The sequence below is a fragment of the Eriocheir sinensis genome, unplaced genomic scaffold (genome assembly GCF_024679095.1).
Source record: "Eriocheir sinensis breed Jianghai 21 unplaced genomic scaffold, ASM2467909v1 Scaffold178, whole genome shotgun sequence".
In the NCBI taxonomy this organism is placed as follows: Eukaryota; Metazoa; Arthropoda; class Malacostraca; order Decapoda; family Varunidae; genus Eriocheir; species Eriocheir sinensis.
Window position 1 is genome coordinate 242,719 of NW_026111161.1, and position 20,405 is coordinate 263,123.

Below are 20,405 nucleotides of genomic sequence, written 5' to 3' on the forward strand. Positions count from 1 at the left end.
GTGAGAAATATAGGAATAGCATTCCACTACATGGGTAAGGATATGATGAAAAAATTAATTACCACTATGATCAGACCAAAGTTGGAATATGGGGAGGCAGTGTGGTCTCCCCATAAGAAGAAACACAAAGAAACTAGAAAGAATACAAAGGATGGCAACAAAAATGGTTCCAGAGCTGGAGGGATTGACATATGAGGAAAGACTTAAGGAAATGGACTTACCAACACTAGGACAAAGAAAAAGGGGAGACCTAATACAAATCTATAAATTATTGAGCAAAATGGAAGAAGTAGATAACGAGGAGTTACTACTAAAAGAAGGAATTACCACCAGGAACAGTGGAGAACATAGTAAAAAATTGAGGAAGGGAAGATGCTTGAGACATAAAAAAATATAGCTTCCCACAAAGAAATATAGAGGTTTGGAACAGACTAAGTGAGGATGTAGTATTGGCGAGGAGTGTGCAAAGCATTAAGGAAAAGTTGGACAAATGCAGATACGGAGACGGGACCACACGAACATAAAGCCCAGGCCCTGTAAAACTACAACTAGGTAAATACACACACACACACACACACACTCCATCCTACATAACACTCACCAAAACAAGCAGAGACTTAAGAGTTTGATGAGCAGTATCATTGGGCACATCGCTGCCTCCAACACTCCTGTGGAAATATTCCAATAACAGTAAATCTGTTTATATCATTAATGTAAATAAGGTAATGGGTAAATCAATATTATGATACCTATATATGATGGTAAATATTTATCATGCATTTATAAGAGCAGTCCCTACACCGTGATATGTTCAGTTCAGTTCAGTCAACCATGTACTAAAGGGTATTTGGTCGACAACTCTCCCAGTACTCAGTTTTTTCTCCCCCCTCCCCTCCCTCCCCCATTGCCCCGTCTACACCATCACCCTTGCCTCGCCCTGATCCCTATTGCTCTTCATGCTTTTCCACATCCTGCTGCTACTCCTCTTCCTCTTACTCCCCCCACTCAAAGTCCTGTGCCTCCTTCCGCCATCACAAAGTTCCTCAGTGTGTGTGTTTACCTATTTGTAGTGAACAGGGCCTGAGCTCAAGCTCGGACAGTCCTGTCTCACAATCAATATTTGTCCAGCTTTTCCTTCATTTTATGGACACTGCCCGCTTCAACAATGTCTTTGCTGAGTCCATTCCATGTATCCACTCTCCTGTGTGGAAAACTGTACTTCTTTGTCTTTCAAACAAGTCTCCTTTCTCTCTCTCACACACACACACACACACACACACACACACACACACGGGACAGTGCAAGCATAACTCTTTTCCTGTATGTCACAACTAGGTAAATAAAAACACACACACACACAGAGTGAATGAACATACAAGATATAGAAGTGACGATGAACCGGCAAGACTGGACCTAGTACTAACAAAAGGAATACACATCAAGGATGAACTAAGGTATGGATGTCCACTGGGCAAGAGTGATCATGTAACCATAGAGATTGATACAGAAGTGGAGGTTACTAAAGAGGACGAATCTTACAAATCAAACAGGCTAAACTATATTAAGACAGACATGGAAAACCTTCGGGAGTTTTACGAGAAAGTGGAATGGGATGAGTTACTGAGAAAAAATAAAGTACAGTAAAACCCCGATTATCCGAAATGGAAGGGGGGAAGCCTCTTTCGGATAAGCTGATTTTTCGGATAATCCGGATTTATGGCCGCCATTTTGATCGTCGGCATTGTGGCGTTGCGACTGCCGCCGACTGACGATGTAAACAATGAAACCAAACAAACACACGCTACGCTAAACAAAGTAGTACGCTTAAAGCATGTGATGTAAATGTTTTATTGTGTGTTTGTCTGTGTGTCTCCTTGTCTGGACCAGTGTATGTTGATACTTGTGAGCGTTGCAGATCTGAATTGTGAATGTTGCAGAGTGCGACTGTGAATGGTTGTGCAAGCTTGCAAGTGTGACCTTGATGCATCGTGCAGGTGGAGACACAGTATGATGACTCATATTATCGCGCAACTCGTATGTTGGAAGGGGAATGTGGCATGGAGTGGAGAGGGGAGTCGTGTTTGTGTCGTTGTCTTGAGAGTACGGTGTGAGAGTAGTCGTGCAGTAGTTTGTTCGTTCGCCGCACCTACGTCCTTGCTGGGGCGAAGGTGCGGACGTGGTGTTGTTGAGAGTTTGTTTAATGTTTTTTGTCTAATACAATGATCTATTCGTTACAAGCTATTTTAATAATATTAGAAAGCATATTCATTTTAACTGTTCTTATCAATTTTAAATGTGTTAATATAGTACATATGTAGTTACTTTTATTTATTTTTGATGTTTTATAACGTTTTAGTATAGAAAAAAAAATTTTTTAATTGCATTATCCAGATCAATTTCGGATAATCCGCTTTCGGATAATCGGGGTTTTACTGTACAAGAAAAGTATATCTTTATGGAAGCCTATAACACCGGTGTCAAAAAATATGTACCCGTATACAGACCCAAAGTTAAGGGTAGGAAGGACTGGTTTAGTGCCAAATGTGCAAACACAAAAGAAAAAAGGGACAAAACATGGAAAAGATTAAAAAGAAGGAAGAATCAAAGAAACAAAGAAGACTTCAGAATGGCGAGAAATGAATATGTGAAAATAAGGAAAGAAGAAAAAAAGGGATATGAGAAGGATATTGTGGAAAAACGCAAAGAATAGCCCAAGTTGTTTTACAGATTTATAAATGGGAAGACTAAACCGAAAGAAACAATAGAAAGACTGAGAGACGGGAATGTGGAAGTCAATGACCCTAAAGGTATGGCAGAGTTATTAAATAGAAAATTCCAGCAAGTCTTTACCAAAGAAACAATCTTTATTGAGCCACAAGAGAATAAAATAGAAGTTCATATGGAAGAGATTATGGTAAACAAAGAAGAGATCTATAAATTACTGGGAGAACTAGAAGAGGGAAAAGCAGTAGGACCGGATGGAGTCTCTGGGTGTATTTAAAAAAAATGTAGAGATGAATTAATTGTTCCAATATATGACATCATAAGATGCTCAGTAGCAACAGGTACGGTGCCCAATGAGTGGAGAAGGGCTGAAGTGGTCCCCATATATAAAAGTGGAAGGAAAGATGAACCTTCAAACTACAGACCCATATCCCTGACAAGTGTTTTGTGCAAAATATGTGAGAAAATAATAAAGAAGCAGTGGACTAAATTTCTAGAAGAGCATAAGTTAATTACCAGCAAACAATATGGATTTCAAAAGGGCCGATCATGTGTTACAAACTTACTCAGTTTTTACTCAAGAGTGACAGACAGAACACAGGAAAGGGATGGATGGGTTGATTGTATTTATCTAGATTTGAAAAAGGCCTTTAACAAAGTTCCACATACAAGACCATTATGGAAACTGGAAAATAAAGGAGGATTGAAAGGAAATATGAAAAAATGGATGGCAAGCTACCTAATGGGAAGGGAGATGAGAACTGTGGTCAAGGACATAAAATCAGAATGGAGAAATGTAGAAAGCGGAGTACCACAGGGTTCAGTATTAGCACCGATAATCTTCCTGGTATATGTAAATGACATGGCTGAAGGAGTTAATAGCTACATAAACCTATTTGCTGATGACACTAAACTACAACAACATATAAGAAACAAAGAAGATTGTGAAATATTGCAAGAAGACCTATACAAAATTTGGAAATGGAGTATGGATTGGGAGATGGAATTTAATGTGAAAAAATGTCATGTTATGGAAATGGGTAAAAGTGAAACAAGACCAATCTGGATATACAAAATGGGACATGGTGAAACATTAAAAAAGTGCATGAAGAGAGAGATCTGGGAGTAGTGATGAGGGAAGATAATCAACCAGAGTCATATAAATCGGATCTTTAGAGACACATATAACTTGGTGAGAAATATTGGAGTAGCATTTAACTACATGGACAAGGACATGATGAGAAGGCTAATCACTACCATGATTAGACCAAAATTAGAATATGCAGAGGTAGTGTGATCCCCCCATAAGAAGAAGCATATAAAGAAACTAGAAAGAATACAGAGGATGGCATCAAAAATGGTCCCAGAGTTGGAGGGATTAATATACGAGGAAAGATTAAAGGAAATGAACTTAACAACACTGGAACAAAGAAGAGAAAGGGGAGACCTAATCCAAATTTATAAATTATTAAACAAAATAGATGAAGTAGATAATGAAGAACTGCTACTAACAGAAGGAAACATAAGCAGAAATACAAGAGGACACAGTAAAAAATTGAGAAGGGGAGATGCTTGAGAGACACAAAGAAGTATAGCTTCCCGCAAAGAAATGTAGAGGTTTGGAACAGTCTGAGCGAGGATATAGTATCAGCGAGGAGTGTGCAAAGCTTTAAAGATAAGTTGGACAAATGCAGATACGGAGACGGGACCACACGAGCATAATGCCCAGGCCCTGTAAAACTACAACTAGGTAAATACACACACACAGTGGATGAAGGATTATTTAACAGGAAGATAAATGAGAACGGTGATTAGAGAAGAGAAATCAAGGCTCAGTTCTGGCACCAATAATGTTCATAATATATAATAATGATATGCCGATGGGTATAAAAAGTTATATGAGCCTTTTTGTGGACGATGCAAAGTTAATAAGAAAAGTGAAGAAGGAGAAAGACTGTGAAGAACTGCAAAAAGACCTGGATAGTGTGTATAGATGGAGCCAGTTATGGGAGATGGATTTTAATGCAAATAAATGTCATGTTATGGAAATGAGAAGTAAAAAAAGAGTGAGGAAAACATATATACAGGATGGGAGAAGAAAACTTTAAGGTGGTACATGAATAAAAAGATTTGGGAGTAACGATGCAAGACACACTATCCCCAGAAAAGCACATAAACAAGTAACTTAGAGAAACCTACAGGATGAAGCAAAATATAAGGGTATCATTCCATTATATGGACAAGGAAATGATGAAGAAAATAATAATAACACTGATAAGACCGAAACTCGAATATGCTGCAGTTGTGTGGTCGCCTCACAAAAAGGATATCAGAGAGTTGGAAAGGATACAGAGAATTGCAACTAAAATGGTCCCAGAACTCTTGAATATGACATATGAAGGCAGATTGAGGGAGATGGACTTGACGTCACTGGAACAAAGAAGGGAGAGAGGAGATCTGATCACACTGCATAAGTTGGTAAATAAATTTGATGAGGTGGATAGAGATGATCTCTTCTCTACTGTGAGAATGCAGGGGCTGAGAGGACATGGAAATAAACTAAATAAAGGAGCCTGTTTGAGTGACTCAAAAAAGTATAGTTTTCCACAGGTCTGGGAAAAAAAAAAAAAAAAAAAAAAAAAAAAAAAAAAGTTTAAACCATTTTTTTTGGGTTTAAACAACACATTCTTTTTTTTTTTGCTTTTCAGTTTTTTTTATTCCAGTAATTCTATCCGTATATACATATATGAGTTTGAGAAGGAGTTATAGATAGATTTAGAGATGGATTTAGCAATATATTCATTTGATCTTCATACAGTCTGTAAAAGAGGCAAAATGCAGCTTCTCTAACATGCTTTTTAATTGCAATGTTAAAGAGTAGTAAAACATGAAAGACCTCTTCCAATTTTCCAATTGAATGCTACAAAAACAGTTGTGTGTGTGTGTGTGTGTGTGTGTGAGAGAGAGAGAGAGAGAGAGAGAGAGAGAGAGAGAGAGAGAGAGAGAGAGAGAGAGAGAGAGAGAGAGAGAGAGAGAGAGAGAGAGAGAGAGAGGAGGGGGGAGGGGGCTTTCCTGGCTATATCCCGCACCGCATACTGCCGCTGCATCGCGCTCCCCGGAGTTAGGGGCACTGTTATGATGACTGAACAACAATGGCCGCCTTAGCATACACAGACTGTACATGTGTACAATTTACAGTCCACAGACGCCAGTGTCACCATGCAACATGGACAGCATGCATCTAATATCTACTGTGCTAGAACCTAAGTAATACTTATTCTGAGTTATTAATGAGAATAGTCACTAGGACTGAAAATCATTAGAATAGTGGTCCTGGCAATTATTCAGGAGACGATTACCATTGCAGCTTCCAGGACAGTGCCCCACCCCTCGGTGATGACTGCATTCACGACGCCGCCCCTACACTATACCTCGCTGCTACAGTAATACACTACCAGTACACAACACTATCGCTTTGCACCTTGCTCCCGACCGCAGCTCGTAGCTCTGAATGACTAGAATCGTGAGTCACTCTTTCCCTTCCCACCAGGGTTGCCAGGTTTGGCATAATTATGCCAATTTGGTATATTTCAGGCCTGGTTGGCATACTGGAAATTTAGTTTTATGCCTAACCTCATTTGGCATAATTTTTGGTATATTCAGGGGTGTTTTTAATATCATTTCATTTATATTCATAATAAGGTGCTGAAAGTCAAAGACGTTGACCAGATTCTATGATATATCTAGTGAATAAAACATAAAAAAAAAGCATTATACACATCAGATGAGGGTACCGTTCCTCTTGGTACCGTTTCAGGACCTAAAGTTCCTGATCACCGCATAACGCGTATTGTTCGTGTTGTTTCTATCATAGCCCCAGCTCAAATGGGCCTATGGAAAATATAATGCAAGGTTAAGCTGGGTTTCTCAGTGATGCACTTGCTGCTCAGTAATACAGACTTGCTCTTTGCTTTCTATACCTGTATATTACAAATATAAATGTTTTGTATGCCACTGAAATTTAACTACCATTTTTTTTTTTTTGTGTGTGTGTGTGTGTATGGATCAGTGCAGTACTGTATGAAATACATAACTGCTCTGTAGTAATTAATATAAATTTGTTGTACTCCATTATAAATTACACATACCTGATTTCTGTGGCTTAGTGCAGTACTGTATGTTATATGCATTTGCTCAGTAAGTTTCAGAAAACAGTAAGTATGAATAAGTATTGTACTACATATATATTTACACATAATTTAGCTACCAGTATTTTTCTGTAAGCATGGTTGGAAAGGATCTTTTTGAAACAATTTATTTGCTGTATAGTGAAGTGGCAAATATATTTATTTATATAATGTACCAAATTATGTTTTCAGTTACTTTGAAGTTACAGCACTTGAATAGAGATTTGAGTTTACCAACTGACATTTTCATCCTGGTGTTAGTAAAATGACTGTGCATGATAAAAAATTAAAACCACAATACCTGATGAAACTAAAAAAGATTAAAAAAACCCACTGGTTTTATTGATGGGTTTTTGGTTTAAACCAGGGGTGTCAAACTCATGGCCCGCGGGATAGTCATAAATGGCCCGCGGTATCACGGTAACTTCAATCTTGTCAATGTATTTTCTACCCTTGTTGGCCCCCATGACGGCACTTCAGAGTATGAATTGGCCCTCGAAGGGTTTTGAGTTTGACACCCCTGGTTTAAACTGCCAACCCTGCTGTACATAATTAAAATTTTACATATAGTTAAAACCACAATACTGATGAAACTAACAAAAAAAAAACAAAAAAAAAAAAAAAAAAAAAAAAAAAAAAAAAAGTTTTATTAGTTGGTTTAAAACACTGTTTTTTTTATTGGTTTAACGTCCCAACCCTGGTTTTCCACATAGAAGCATTAGAGGTTTGGAACAGATTAAGTGAAGAAATAGTATCGGCGATGAGTGTGCAAAGTTTCAAGGAAAAGTTGGATAATTATAGATACGGAGACGGGACCACACGAGCGTAAGCCCAGGCCCTGTAAAATTACAACTAGGAAAATACATGGAAGAGCTTGAGGGAAGAGGTGGTGGAGGCGAGCAGTGTCCACCAAATGAAGGAAAGGCTGGATGAATGTAGATATGGAGACAGGACTATTAGAGCTTAGCTCGGGCCCAGTAGACTACAAATAGGTGAACACACACACACACACACAGAAATGAAGAAGAAAGGGAGAAATGGAACGAATTACTAACAGAGGCAAAAGACAGGAATAATGTAAGATCTGAAGAGGAAAAAGTGGTGTTTTTTGAAGAGTTATGGGAGATCGAGTCAGAAAGTGGTACAGAAGGGAGAAGATGAAAGAGAACGAAAGTTAGACAAGATCAACACAATAAAGGGATTGAATGTGATGTAGGATACTAGGGATGTACCGATGTATTGGTATCGGTGTCGGTGGTATCGGCACATTTTAAGAGTATCGGTATCGGTATTGGCTGATTTTCTGCCGATATTATCGATACTTGAAGGAGTTTAGTACGTCGCATGTCACTCGTTGCAAATAATTTTGTTCAATAGAAATTGTATTTTTTAAATTGTTGAAAAAGTATTAGAAAAGTGTAATTATCTAGTATCATGATAGGTCTATTATATGGTTTGGAATTTCCCGCGATTTAATTCTCCTCACTTTAAACGATGATTCATATTACTTTGAATGCAAGTATATAATACTTAGTATACAGTATAGCCTTTGTTACCACGGACGCGTACAATACAGGTTCATTAGCTTCGGCTCGGGACTGGCGGAGCCCCTCCACTCGCCTCATTTGCCTGCCTCAGTCAGTCAGACAGTCGCCCCGCAACGGGGGACGCTGCCAGGGTCTGGGGATTTCTTCACAGTCTAAATGTATGGCAATTAAGTTAAAGCTAACCTAGCTGAGTCAACTAGACCTCACGAGGCGCCTCCTCCCTCGCTTTCTTCCCTCCTACTCGTATGGTGGAACAACGAGTCGTGGGTCTTTTTTCTCTTCTTAACATTCGATATTGCCCTTTAGCTGCTGGAATTGTGGTATATATATGTATATATATATATATATATATATCTCTATATATATATATATATATATATATATATATATATATACATCCCTAATGTATACAAATGTAGACGGACTAATATCTAGTAAGCTGGAATTACAAGACTACCTCAAGAGAAGGAGCCAATGATAGTATGCCTAACAAACAAAACTAAATGAAGACATCCAAATAGTGTTTGATAAAAGTACAATGTATGGAGGAAAGATAGAGTGGGCAAAGGTGGTGGAGGAGTGATGATAATGACAAAGAAGGAGTTATTAGTAAAATCAGTAGTATAAGGAGAAGGAAAAGCAGAAATAGTGAGTGTGTAAATTTGGAGAACAAAAACAGAGAAAGGATGACGATCACAACAGCGTATGTACCACCTAGAACAAACTCATGGAGTAAAGAAGAACATGAAATCATGATTGAAGATACCATTCAGAGTTTAAGTAGAATACTCAAGGCAAACAAAAGAGTACTACGTATTAGTTGGTGATTTTAATTGTAAAGAGGTAGATTGGGAGATGTTTGAAAGCAGTGGTGGAGATATGGCATGGGGGGAAAGATTGTTAAGATTGATGATGGAAAACTTGATGATGCAAAGGGTGAAGAAAAACAAGATATTGAAGTGACGATGAACCAGCGAGACTGGACCTGGGGTTAACAAGAGGAATACACTTGAAGGATGAATTAAGGTACGGATGCCTTCTGGGAAAGCGTGACCACATACTCATAGAGATAGAAATGGAGGAGGAAGGAAGTGAAGAGGATGAATCATATTAAAGAAAAGGTTAAACTATAGGAAGGCAGACGTGGAAAATCTTAGGAAATATTACGGAGAGCTGGACCGGGATGAGCTAATGGGAACAAGTGAAGTGCAAGAAAAGTATGATATTTTTATGGAGGCATATAAAACAGGGGTTAAGAAGTTTGTACCAGAATACAGGCCTAAAAAAAAAAGAAAAAAAAGGGCTGGTTTGATGCAAGGTGTGCTGAGGGGGAAGAAAAAAAAAAAATAAATAAATAAATAAATAAATAAATAAATAAATAAAAATAAAAAATAAATAAATAAATAATAATAATAATAAAGAAGATTTTTAAGGTATCGAGAAATGAATACGTGAAAATAAAGAAGGAAGAAAAAAAGGGATATGAAAAGGATATTGTGGAAGAGTGCAAGGAACAACCTAAACTATTTTATAGATTCATAAATGGTAAGATTAACCCTTTCATTGCCAAACGCTTGCAACGGGCGTTAGGCGTATTTGCTGGTGGCGCTAAACGCTCGCTGCGACCTCCAGCTGCACTCAAATCTCCCGTGTATGAGAGTGTTCCAACACTAATTCTCACAACACAACACAGGATTGCCAATTGAGTGGGTTCTTCACTAAATTTGGTGGAAAATCATGTCAGCCCAGCGCGGAAAATCTACGGACGAGCAACTGGTGGATGTTAATTGTTGACCAATATAGCGACATTTTTGCATAGCTTCACCTATCACATGACTGATATTTTGACCAAATAGTTGTAAATTTTGCAGTTGGCAATACTGCCCTACCAGCACCCCATCATCAAGAGATCTACAGTAGTTGCCTTACGGCTGACCGTCGCGCACGTATAAATGTACGTCTTCACAGGCAACACCCCCTGAACGTGCCTGTACTTTCGCAAGAGAGGCTTACATTACTGATTCGTATAGATCTTAGCCTCCTCTTTCCAATGGTGTTTTTGTTTTGTAGCTGTGATGAATAGTTTTTTGAGATACAGCGGTTAAAAGAGCGAGCACTAGCGTCACTTGCTGGTGGTGCTAAAAGCTCACTGTGAGCGCCAGTCGCACTCACAGCAAAAAACACCCCCTGAACGTGCCTGTACATTCGCAGGAGAGGCTTACATAACTGAATCTTATAGATCTTGGCCTCCTCTTTCAAATGGTGTTTTTGTTTTGTAGATGTGATGAATAGTTTTTGAGATATAGTGGTTAAAAGAGATCCCCTTCCCCCACTGGGGTGCCCGAGTGCGCCTGAGGGGATAGTCTCATTGCGAGCGCTTAGCAATGAAAGGGTTTAACCAAGAGAAACAACTGAAAGACTGAGCGATGGGAATGTGACAATCGATGAACCTAAGGACATGGCGGAGTTACTAAACAAAAATTCCAGCAAGTTTTTACTAATGAATCAATATTTAATGAGCCACAAGAAAAGATAAATGTTCATATGGAAGAAGTTACAGTAAATAAAGAGGAGATATATTAGTTGTTGGGGGAGCAGGAAGAGAGGAAAGCTGTAGGACTGGATGGAGTCTCAGGGTATATATTGAAAGAATGCAGAAATGAGCTGGTTAGACCGATATATGACATCATAAAATGCTCAATAACAACTGGTAAGTACCAAAGGAGTGGCAGAGGGCCAAAATGGTCCCTATATTCAAAAGCGGAAAAAAGGAAGAACCCCTGAACTACAGACCTGTATCATTGACCAGTGTAGTATGTAAAATATGTGAGAAAGTGATAAAGTAACAATGGACGAGATTTCAAGAAGAGCATAATATAATCACAAGTAAACAATATGGCTTAAGAAAAGGGCGCTCATGTGTGACAAACTTACTGAGCTTTTACTCAAGAGTGACAGACAAAATGCAGGAAAGGGACGGATGGGTTGACTGTGTTTACTTGGACCTGAAGAAGGCGTTCGACAAAGTTCCACATACAAGACTACTATGGAAGCTGGAGAATAAAGGAGGATTGAATGGGATTATGAAAAACTGGATGGAAAGCTACTGAACCCAATCTGATCCGATGCTTTCAAATTTTTGCACCTTTAACATCCAGCATCGTACTCATTTATCTGAACAACGATAACGCTCATGAACACTTAGTACTGGTACCGAGTCAATAGTGTAAAACAATAATGAAGAATGAGTGAAAAGATGCTAGTGGAAAAAAAAAAAAAAAAAAAAAAAAAAAAAAAGTAACTCTCTCTCTCTCCCTCCTTTCCTCTCTCGCTCGTCACAGGCTTGGAGAAAGAATGGAGACATCTCCACTCGCCAAACTATCGTACACACGCATCATGTACCTTGCTGTTAATTTTATTGTTCTGGAAAAATCAGCACAGAATAGACAGCGATGATGATAAGAGATACATACAAGTGTGTGTGTGTGTGTGTGTGTGTGTGTGTGTTTGTGTGTGTGTGTGTGTGAGAGAGAGAGAGAGAGAGAGAGAGAGAGAGAGAGAGAGAATTTTGAAGTGCTGTACCATATAAAAAATAATAGTAGTATAATCATAGCTTTTCTTGTTATATTTACAGAAGCTACTGATAGGCTATTCCTGATATAGAATACTCTCTCTCTCTCTCTCTCTCTCTCTCTCTCTCACACACACACACACACACACACACACACACACACACACACACACACACACACACACACACACACACACACACACACACACACACGAGGACAGTAAAAAATGGAGGAAGGGAAGATGCTTGAGAGACATAAAGAAATATAGCTTTCCGCAAAGAAATATAGAGGTCTGGAAAAGACTAAGTGAGGACGTAGTATCGGCGAGGAGTGTGCAAAGCTTTAAGGAAAAGTTGGATAAATGTAGATACGGAGACGGGACCACACGAGCGTAAAGCCCAGGCCTTGTAAAACTACAACTAGGTAAATACATACACACACACAGAAGGGGAAATGAGAAGGGTGTGGGGAGGGAGTGGCAGAGGGATGACAGGTGGTAGTGGGGGGAATCTGGAGCTGACCTGTGAAGGCCATTCGGCCTCTTGCAGTCTCCTTATGTTCTTAAGGGAGAGTCAGGTCAGGGCTTTGGTCAGTACATGACATGACTCATTTCTGCCCCTCCCTCCACACACCCTTCCCATTTCCCCTTCTGTGTGTATGTGTGTGTGTGTGTTTACCTAGTTGTGAAATACAGGAAAAGAGCCGTACTAGGCTCGTGCTGAATCGTCTCCATAAGAACATAAGAATGCAGGAGTCTACAAGAGGCCGGTAGGCCTGTACAAGGCAGCTCCTTTGACCCTAAGCTCCCGTGTATCTAACCCCACCTAATATCGCTGTCCATGAATTTATCTAGTCTATTTTTTAATGTGACAATTGTATTGGCACTCACCACATGACTGCTAAGCCTATTCCACTCATCCACCACCCTGTTAGTAAACCAATTTTTGCCTATGTCCCTGTTGAATCTGAATTTATCCAGTTTAAACTCATTACTTCGTGTCCTACCCGGTTCTCTTACCAACAAAACCTTATGAATGTCTCCCTTATTAAAGCCCTTCATCCATTTATAAACCTCAATCATGTCTCCACGCACCCTTCGCCTTTCTAGAGAATGCAAGTTTAACTGTTTGAGTCTTCCCTCGTATGGCAAGTTTCTCAACCCCTGAATCATCTTAGTCATCCTCCTCTGCACCGATTCTAACATTTTGATATCCATTCTATAGTAAGGTGACCAGAACTGAACCGCATAGTCAAGATGAGGTCTAACTAATGCTAAATATAGTTTGAGGAAGACTTCGGGGCTTCTGTTGCTTACGCTCCTTGAAATAAATCCCAGTACCCTATTAGCTCGATTTCTAGCTTGAATGCATTGTGCCCTTGGACGGAGATCAGAGCTCACTAAGACCCCTAAATCCCTCTCGCACCCAGACCTACTTATGAGAGTGTCATTTAAGCAATAGTTATGTGAGGGGTTGTTCCTACCTACACTCAGAATACTGCACTTCCCTACATTGAACTCCATCTGCCATTTATCCGCCCAGTCATACAATCTGTTGAGTTCACCTTGGAGAATACTAGCGTCCTGATCCGACTCAATTACTCTACCAATCTTGGTATCATCTGCAAATTTACTAACATCACTACTAATTCCTGTATCTAAGTCATTGATATAAATAATAAACAAAAGTGGACCTAATAACGAACCTTGTGGGACCCCACTCGTAACACATCCCCAGTCAGATCTTTTACCATTGATTTGCACTCTTTGCTTCCTATTGCTAAGCCACGCCTTGACCCAGTTCAAAACTTTACCCTCTACTCCGTGAGCCTGTAATTTAAGCAACAGTCGTTGGTGAGGAACTTATTATCACTTATTATCCAGTTTGGCTTTAAATTCATGAATCGTTTTTGCACACAGTCTCCTCGTCAAGTCCGTTCCATGTTGTTATGCTTCTGTATGGAAATCTGTATTTCTTGATGTCTCTCCTACAGTCGCTCTTTTTCAATTTCTTACCATTGCCTCTTGTTACACTTCTGTCACATACCACTAGGTCTTCCCTGTCCAATTTCTCCAATCCCTCTTGTATCCTGTACAATGCTATTAGGTCCCCTCTCTCTCTTCTGCTCTCCAGTATTGTTAGTCCCAATTTCTCCAGTCTTTCTTCATAAGTACGTTCTCTCAGAGTTTCCTGTAATTTAGTCGCTGCTCTTTGTATTCTTTCCAACTTTCTAATTTCTTTCCTCAATCTAGGTGACCACACTAATGCTGCATATTCCAGTCTCATATGTATCATCGATGTTATTAGTTTCCTCACCATTTCTTCGTCTAGATATGCAAACGCTGCTTTTATGTTTCTAAGAAGATTGTATGTTTCCCCAGTTATCTGGTCTATATGTTTTCCAAAGGATAACTTGTCTGTTACGATCACTCCCAGATCTTTTTCTTCAGTTTTTTTCATGATTCTTTCATTACTCAGAGAGTAGTTCCCCGATATTCGTCTACTGCTCTTACCAAACTCCATCACGCTACACTTCTCTGTATTGAATGTCATTTCCCATTTGCGTGACCATTCACTTATTCTATCGAGATCTTGGCTCAGGGCTACACAGTCTTCTTCATTAGCCACCCTCCTCATTATTTCAGCAGCATCAGCAAACATATTCATATAGCTTGTCACCCCTTCTGTCATGTCATTAATATAAGTTACAAAAATAATCGGAGCCAACACTGATCCTTGGGGGACTCCACTCGTCACTTCCATCCAGCTTGATTTATTATTCCTGATTACTGTTCTCATTTCTCTCTTCATCAAAAAGTCCACAATCCAATCCAATATTGAACCACCCACACCTCCAACATGATTAAGTTTCCATGTTAATCGCTTGTGTGGTACTTTATCAGACGCCTTCTTTAAGTCCAGATACACACATCTGCCCAACCGTCCCTTTCCTGTATTATATCAATTACTCTTGAATAGAAGCTTATCAGATTAGTTACACAAGATCACCCTCCTCTGAATCCGAATTGACTATTTGTTAATATACTGTTGCTTTCTAAATACTCCACCCATCTGTTTTTTTATAATTTTCTCACACATCTTTGCTACTACGCTTGTTAATGACACTGGCCTATAGTTCAACGGGTCTTCCTTACTTCCTCCTTTATGTATTGGGACGATGTTAGCCCTCTTCCAGTCTCTTGGTACCTTCCCTTGTGCTAGTGAGACATTAATCAAGTTGCTCAACTTTCCAGCTATTTGCTGGTTACACTCTTTTAGCACCCAATTTGATAGACCATCCAGAAGACCACCTATCAACCCGGACTCTAGCTTCTAGGATTAAAGATGAGCTCTGGGAGGGCAGCATGAGCCAATGCAAGATGGCGCCACTATAAAACACTCGCCTGCACCAGAACGGGCTGGGCCGACCATCAGGCCCCACTGGGAAGAAGCCTTGGGCCGACCATCAGGCCCCATCAGGAAGAAGCCTACCGGTGCAATAGGCCGCGATGTAAAAAAAAAAAAAAGAAAAAAAAGTCCTGCTGATTTCCTCGCATCCAATTCTTCCAATAATTTCCTAACTTCATCTGGTGATGTTTGTATTCTCTCCAGACCCACTCTATTCCCCGGCACTGCATCTACACCTTCAAACTCACTCTCCCTTGTGAACACTGTTTGCAAACAATTATTCATCACTTCTACTATTTCACTTATACTATCAAAAGTTTCACAATTAACTTTAACTTTCTGAATCACATCTCTATTTTTCAACTTTCCATTTATGAACTTATAAAACAGTTTTGGCTGGTCTTTGCACTTATCTACAATATTTTTCTCAAAATTCCTTTTTTCTTCTCTTCCTACTTTGACATAAGCATTCCTCTTCCTTTTGTACTCATTCCATAGATCCATCCTCCTATTTTTTCTCCATTTGTTCCATGCCTTCTTCTTTTCCTGCTTGGCGTCTACACACTTTCTATTGTACCACTCTTGATTTCCGGCCTTCTTTCATCCTTCCTGAGTTGTTCAAAATTTGCCTTATTAAAGTTGGATCATTCTTTCCTGTAGTCCTCATTCCTGATTATTTTACCTCCTTCTCGTAATATGTACTCAATAAGTACGTGATCGCTCTTCCCTATAGGGCTCTTCTAGTTCATCTCCTCTACGAGATCCAGCTCCCTGGTGATTATCAAGTCCAATCTAGATGGCTTGTCTTCTCCTCTGAATCTTGTATTTTCCTCCACCCACTGTGTGAGGACGTTATCTATAACCAATTCCAAAACCTTGTTCCCCCATGAAGCTTCACTTCCTTCCGTTGACCAGTTTTCCCATGACACTTCCTTACAATTAAAATCCCCCATTATCAGAATCTTATCCTTCTCCAGCAATCTCCTTAGGCAGTCTATTGTATCTTCCAGCTTCTTGTACAATTCTTCTGTCCATGAGCTGGTTTTTGGGGGACATACACCACTACAATATTTCTGCATCCTCCCCTGCATTCTTACTCCCACATTTAAGACCTCTGTTTCCCTTCGCCATAGGTGACACTCACCACAGTCAGTTCTTTTTTCATCAATAGCATCACTACTTGTTTATTTTCTCTATTTCTTGTCTATACATTATATTTACTATCCCCTAAGTTGAATGCATCTATACTACCAGACAATTTGGTTTCCATAATCCCCATAACACCTGTTTTTTCCTTGCTCAGGTAATCTCCTATTTCTAACATTGACGATATTAACCCGTTCACATTAGTGTGTGCCACCTTCAAGCTGTCTCCTCTTCCCTTCTGTACCACTTCCTTAGGTCCATGTCCATCACTCTCCAGAAAAACTTCTTTTTTTCCTCTTCTGATCTTCCTTCATTCTTTTCATTAGCTTGATTCTTCAATTCTCTTATCGTGTTCCTTTTCTCCACACTTGTGTCCTTTCTTACCCAGACTTTTTTGTAGGCCTCTGTTCTTGCTAACTTCCATGCCTTTCCCACCACTTCTTCCGCAGCAGCTTGAGACCTAAATCTAATTTTTACTGGTTGTTGGGCTCCTTCCTTGTACTTCCCAAGCCTGAATACTTCCTTGATCTCCCCTACCAGCTCATGATCTTCTTCCTGAATTGCTTCAATTACTTGTGTGTGTATGTGTGTGTGTGTGTGTGCAGTCATGTGAGTGAGTGAGCGAGTGAGTGAGTGAGTGAATGAGTGAGTGAGTGAATGTGTGTGTTCATATAATCTACGGGGAAGGAGAAAGGGAGGAAGAGAGTGATAGAGTGAGAGATAAGACTAAAGATAAGAGGGTGTGAGAAAGGAGGAAACAGGGAAATGAGTGGAGAAAATGGGACAGGAAAAGAAGAGAGAGGTAGGGAGGAGTGAACAGCGCAATAGGCAGTGACGGAAAAATAAATAAATAGGTGGGTGACTTAGGTGCTTATTTATGTGTGTTCCGACAAGTTGATTTATATCGTTTTCATTTTTTAGGCTAGAAAATGATTATTTTACCGCACAAATATTTGAAATAATAAATATATAAAAATACTATAAACCGCAAAATTCCGCGATATAGTGAAAAATCCGTGATACAGTGAACCGCGATATGGCGAGGGATTAAGACCTTGGAGCGATGATTACAGAGAACTTGTCTCCAGAAAGACATGTGAATAAAATATCAGCTGAGACATACAACCTGCTGAGGAACATCAGAGCAGCGTTCACATTCCTTGATGAGGACATGGTAAGGAAATTAATTGTGACCTTGATACGCCCTAGACTAGAATATGCATCAGTGGCTTGGTCGCCATCACTTAAGAAACACGTTAGAAAACTGGAGAGGATACACAGAGCGGCAACAAAAATGGCACCAAGGCTGAGCCTTATGAAGAAAGATTGCTGAGGCTGAACCTCCCTACATTGGAAAGTAGAAGAGAAAGAGGAAATTTAACAGCAGTGTATAGGGTGATGAATGGTCTAGAGAAATTGGATGGAGAGGACCTTTTGATAAGAGAAGAGAGAAACTTAGAGGAAATGGAAAACTGTTGAGAAAAGGAAATTGTAGAAGACATCAAGAAGAACAGCTTCCCGCAGAGATGTGTTGGGGTCTGGAATGGGCTGGAGAGGGAAGTGGTACAGGCTAAGTCAATGAGCGCATTTAAGGCCAAATTAGACGTAAGTAGTTGGAAAGACGGGACAGCACGAGCATAGCTCCGGTCCTGTAAATCACAACTAGGCAACTACGTAACTGGGTAAATACAGACACACACTCACTCCATCCTACATAACACTCACCAAAACATCCATGAGGAGCTTGATGGGCAGGATCACTGGGCCCGTCACTGCCGCCACCACCATCGCCAACACTCCTGTGGAAATTATTCCAAGCATAGTAAAGTTGTGTGTGTATGGTAATGGGTAAATTACCATGAGTTATGGTAAAAGTGTATCATGCATCTATAAGCACCGTGCCTTTATTATGATGCGGCAACTAATCGGGCTTAGAGTAGAGGAGTCAGGCAGAGGCTGGAGTCAACATCATCTCCGCTGGTCTTCTCTGATTCAAGTTTTAGCAAAAGTTTTTCACTCGTGATAATTTGTCCTGACTCAAGCAGTGTTTAGAATGTACACACAGATACCTCTCAGGGGAGTGTTCAGTACATGCAAGTGTGTACCTCTCAGGGAAGGGTTTGCTACATACTTAAAGTTTTGTGCCATCAAACAAATATACTCCAGTCATTTGTTTTGATCTATACTTTATGGCTTGAGGAGTATTAAGAAGACTTTGGAATTCATGAATGTAATGTTTCCATATATGTACAGGTAGCCCTTGAGTTACAACGGATGAGAATTGCCACCCCTTGCACTGACGACCAGCCAGGAATATCGTTAATACACCTGTCCTCCTCCATTCACAGATTCTTTTCCCAATTGCACAGAGGTGGCTGCAGAAGGATTTTCATGACACACAAACCGTCGTCAGCTGTTGGAGCGCAAAACGTTGTTGTTATTTTCTGTTAAAACTGATTGTTACTGTCAAGTACAAATGCACGCAAGACACACTTACGTTATTACACCACAATAACACTGAAAGTCAAATAAGACATTGTATCACATACCGAGTCTCTAGGTATAGTCCGAACAGAATACGGAATCACTCAGGAACAACTAAAACAAAATGTAATTACGTCGCCGACGTCGCCATATATTGCACTGGGCACTTCATGAGGCCGATGTCGGTGTCGCCATACAGAAAGGGTTAATCAGTGTCTGTATTCAAAGATAAATTGTGTGTGATGAATGTTCAGTGTGCTGGAAATTATTGTTGGATATTTAATTGTGATACTACAGGTAACTCGATTTACGCGAGTTTGCTTTACGCATTTTTTAAATAACGCGGGGTCCAAAATCCAAATACAGGAAATCCCCGATATACGAAAGCTCGATGTACGAAAATTCGGATATACGAAAGTGAAAAATATAGGACAATTTTCGGTTCACGAAAGACATGCTTCGCATATACGAAAAGTACGACAGTTTCCGCGCCCACTGTTTCGTACCCGATGTCTATATCGGTCGCCGCCGTCAACAGCCTCACTTTCGCAGTGATTAGGCAGCAAGTGTCCATGTCCAGTCCCCTCCACTTCAACGCTCATCACTTAGCGTTGCCAGTTTGTGAACCCCTTGCTTCGACTCGAATCCGAAACACATCCCAGCCAGCGTGAGGAAACGTGAGGGTGATGGAGGGGTTGGGGGGGGGCTTGGAGTGGTGCGGTGGTGTACTGTTTGGCACGTGTTTCGGGCACGAGAGTCGAAACTGGCCTTTCACAGCTTGGGAAGTAAACATTGGCAATGTTAAGTGATGAGTTGTAGTGACGAGTTAGAGGGGATTGTCCTAACATATGTAATGCATTTCTATGACAGTAAAGGAACAGGAAATGGTAATTGTTTTTAATTATTTATGAGCCTTGCGTTTCATTGTATTGTGAGTAGTAAATTGCTTTTAAGCATAGTTATATTTAACTTTTTTTTTCTTTTTTTTTTTTTGCTGGCGCTGGTCCCTAACCCCCCTATTTATTAACAATCCTATGGGGGAAATGGCTTCGATATACGAAAAATCGATAAACGAAAGGTTTTTTCAGTCCCTAACCCTTTCGTATATAGGGGATTTCCTGTAAATGTTTAATTTACATGACTTTTCACTTATACGCAACATTTTACGGAGTGGCCACCATATGCCTCATGCAACTGGACTCACACGGCGCCGCGGCCACACAGCTGAGCTCAATTCTTCCCGCGCGCCAATTGAACAACAATACAGAACCCACGTTACTCAACAATAGGGGTGGGCAGGTACCGGTATCAGCTATACGGTACGGTACTGGTACCAGA

At 40.0% G+C, this 20,405-nt stretch overlaps 1 protein-coding gene across 25 annotated transcripts in view; it reads right to left on the reverse strand.

Annotated features, from left to right (window-relative positions):
• Window positions 1-20,405, reverse strand: part of LOC126990579 (uncharacterized) — a 277,009-nt gene that overhangs the window by 180,129 nt on the left and 76,475 nt on the right. For 16 of the 25 annotated variants that reach the window (XM_050849194.1, XM_050849197.1, XM_050849207.1 and 13 more), the window contains exons 5-6: window positions 18,309-18,382; window positions 602-668 (exon numbers count right to left, since the gene is read on the reverse strand). The exons of 4 other annotated variants lie outside the window; for them this stretch is intronic. In XM_050849194.1, the coding sequence (XP_050705151.1) occupies window positions 602-668; window positions 18,309-18,382 (141 nt within the window). The remainder of the gene's footprint in view (window positions 1-601; window positions 669-18,308; window positions 18,383-20,405) is intronic. 5 more of the 25 variants (XM_050849208.1, XM_050849209.1, XM_050849211.1 and 2 more) reach the window with 1 other exon arrangement.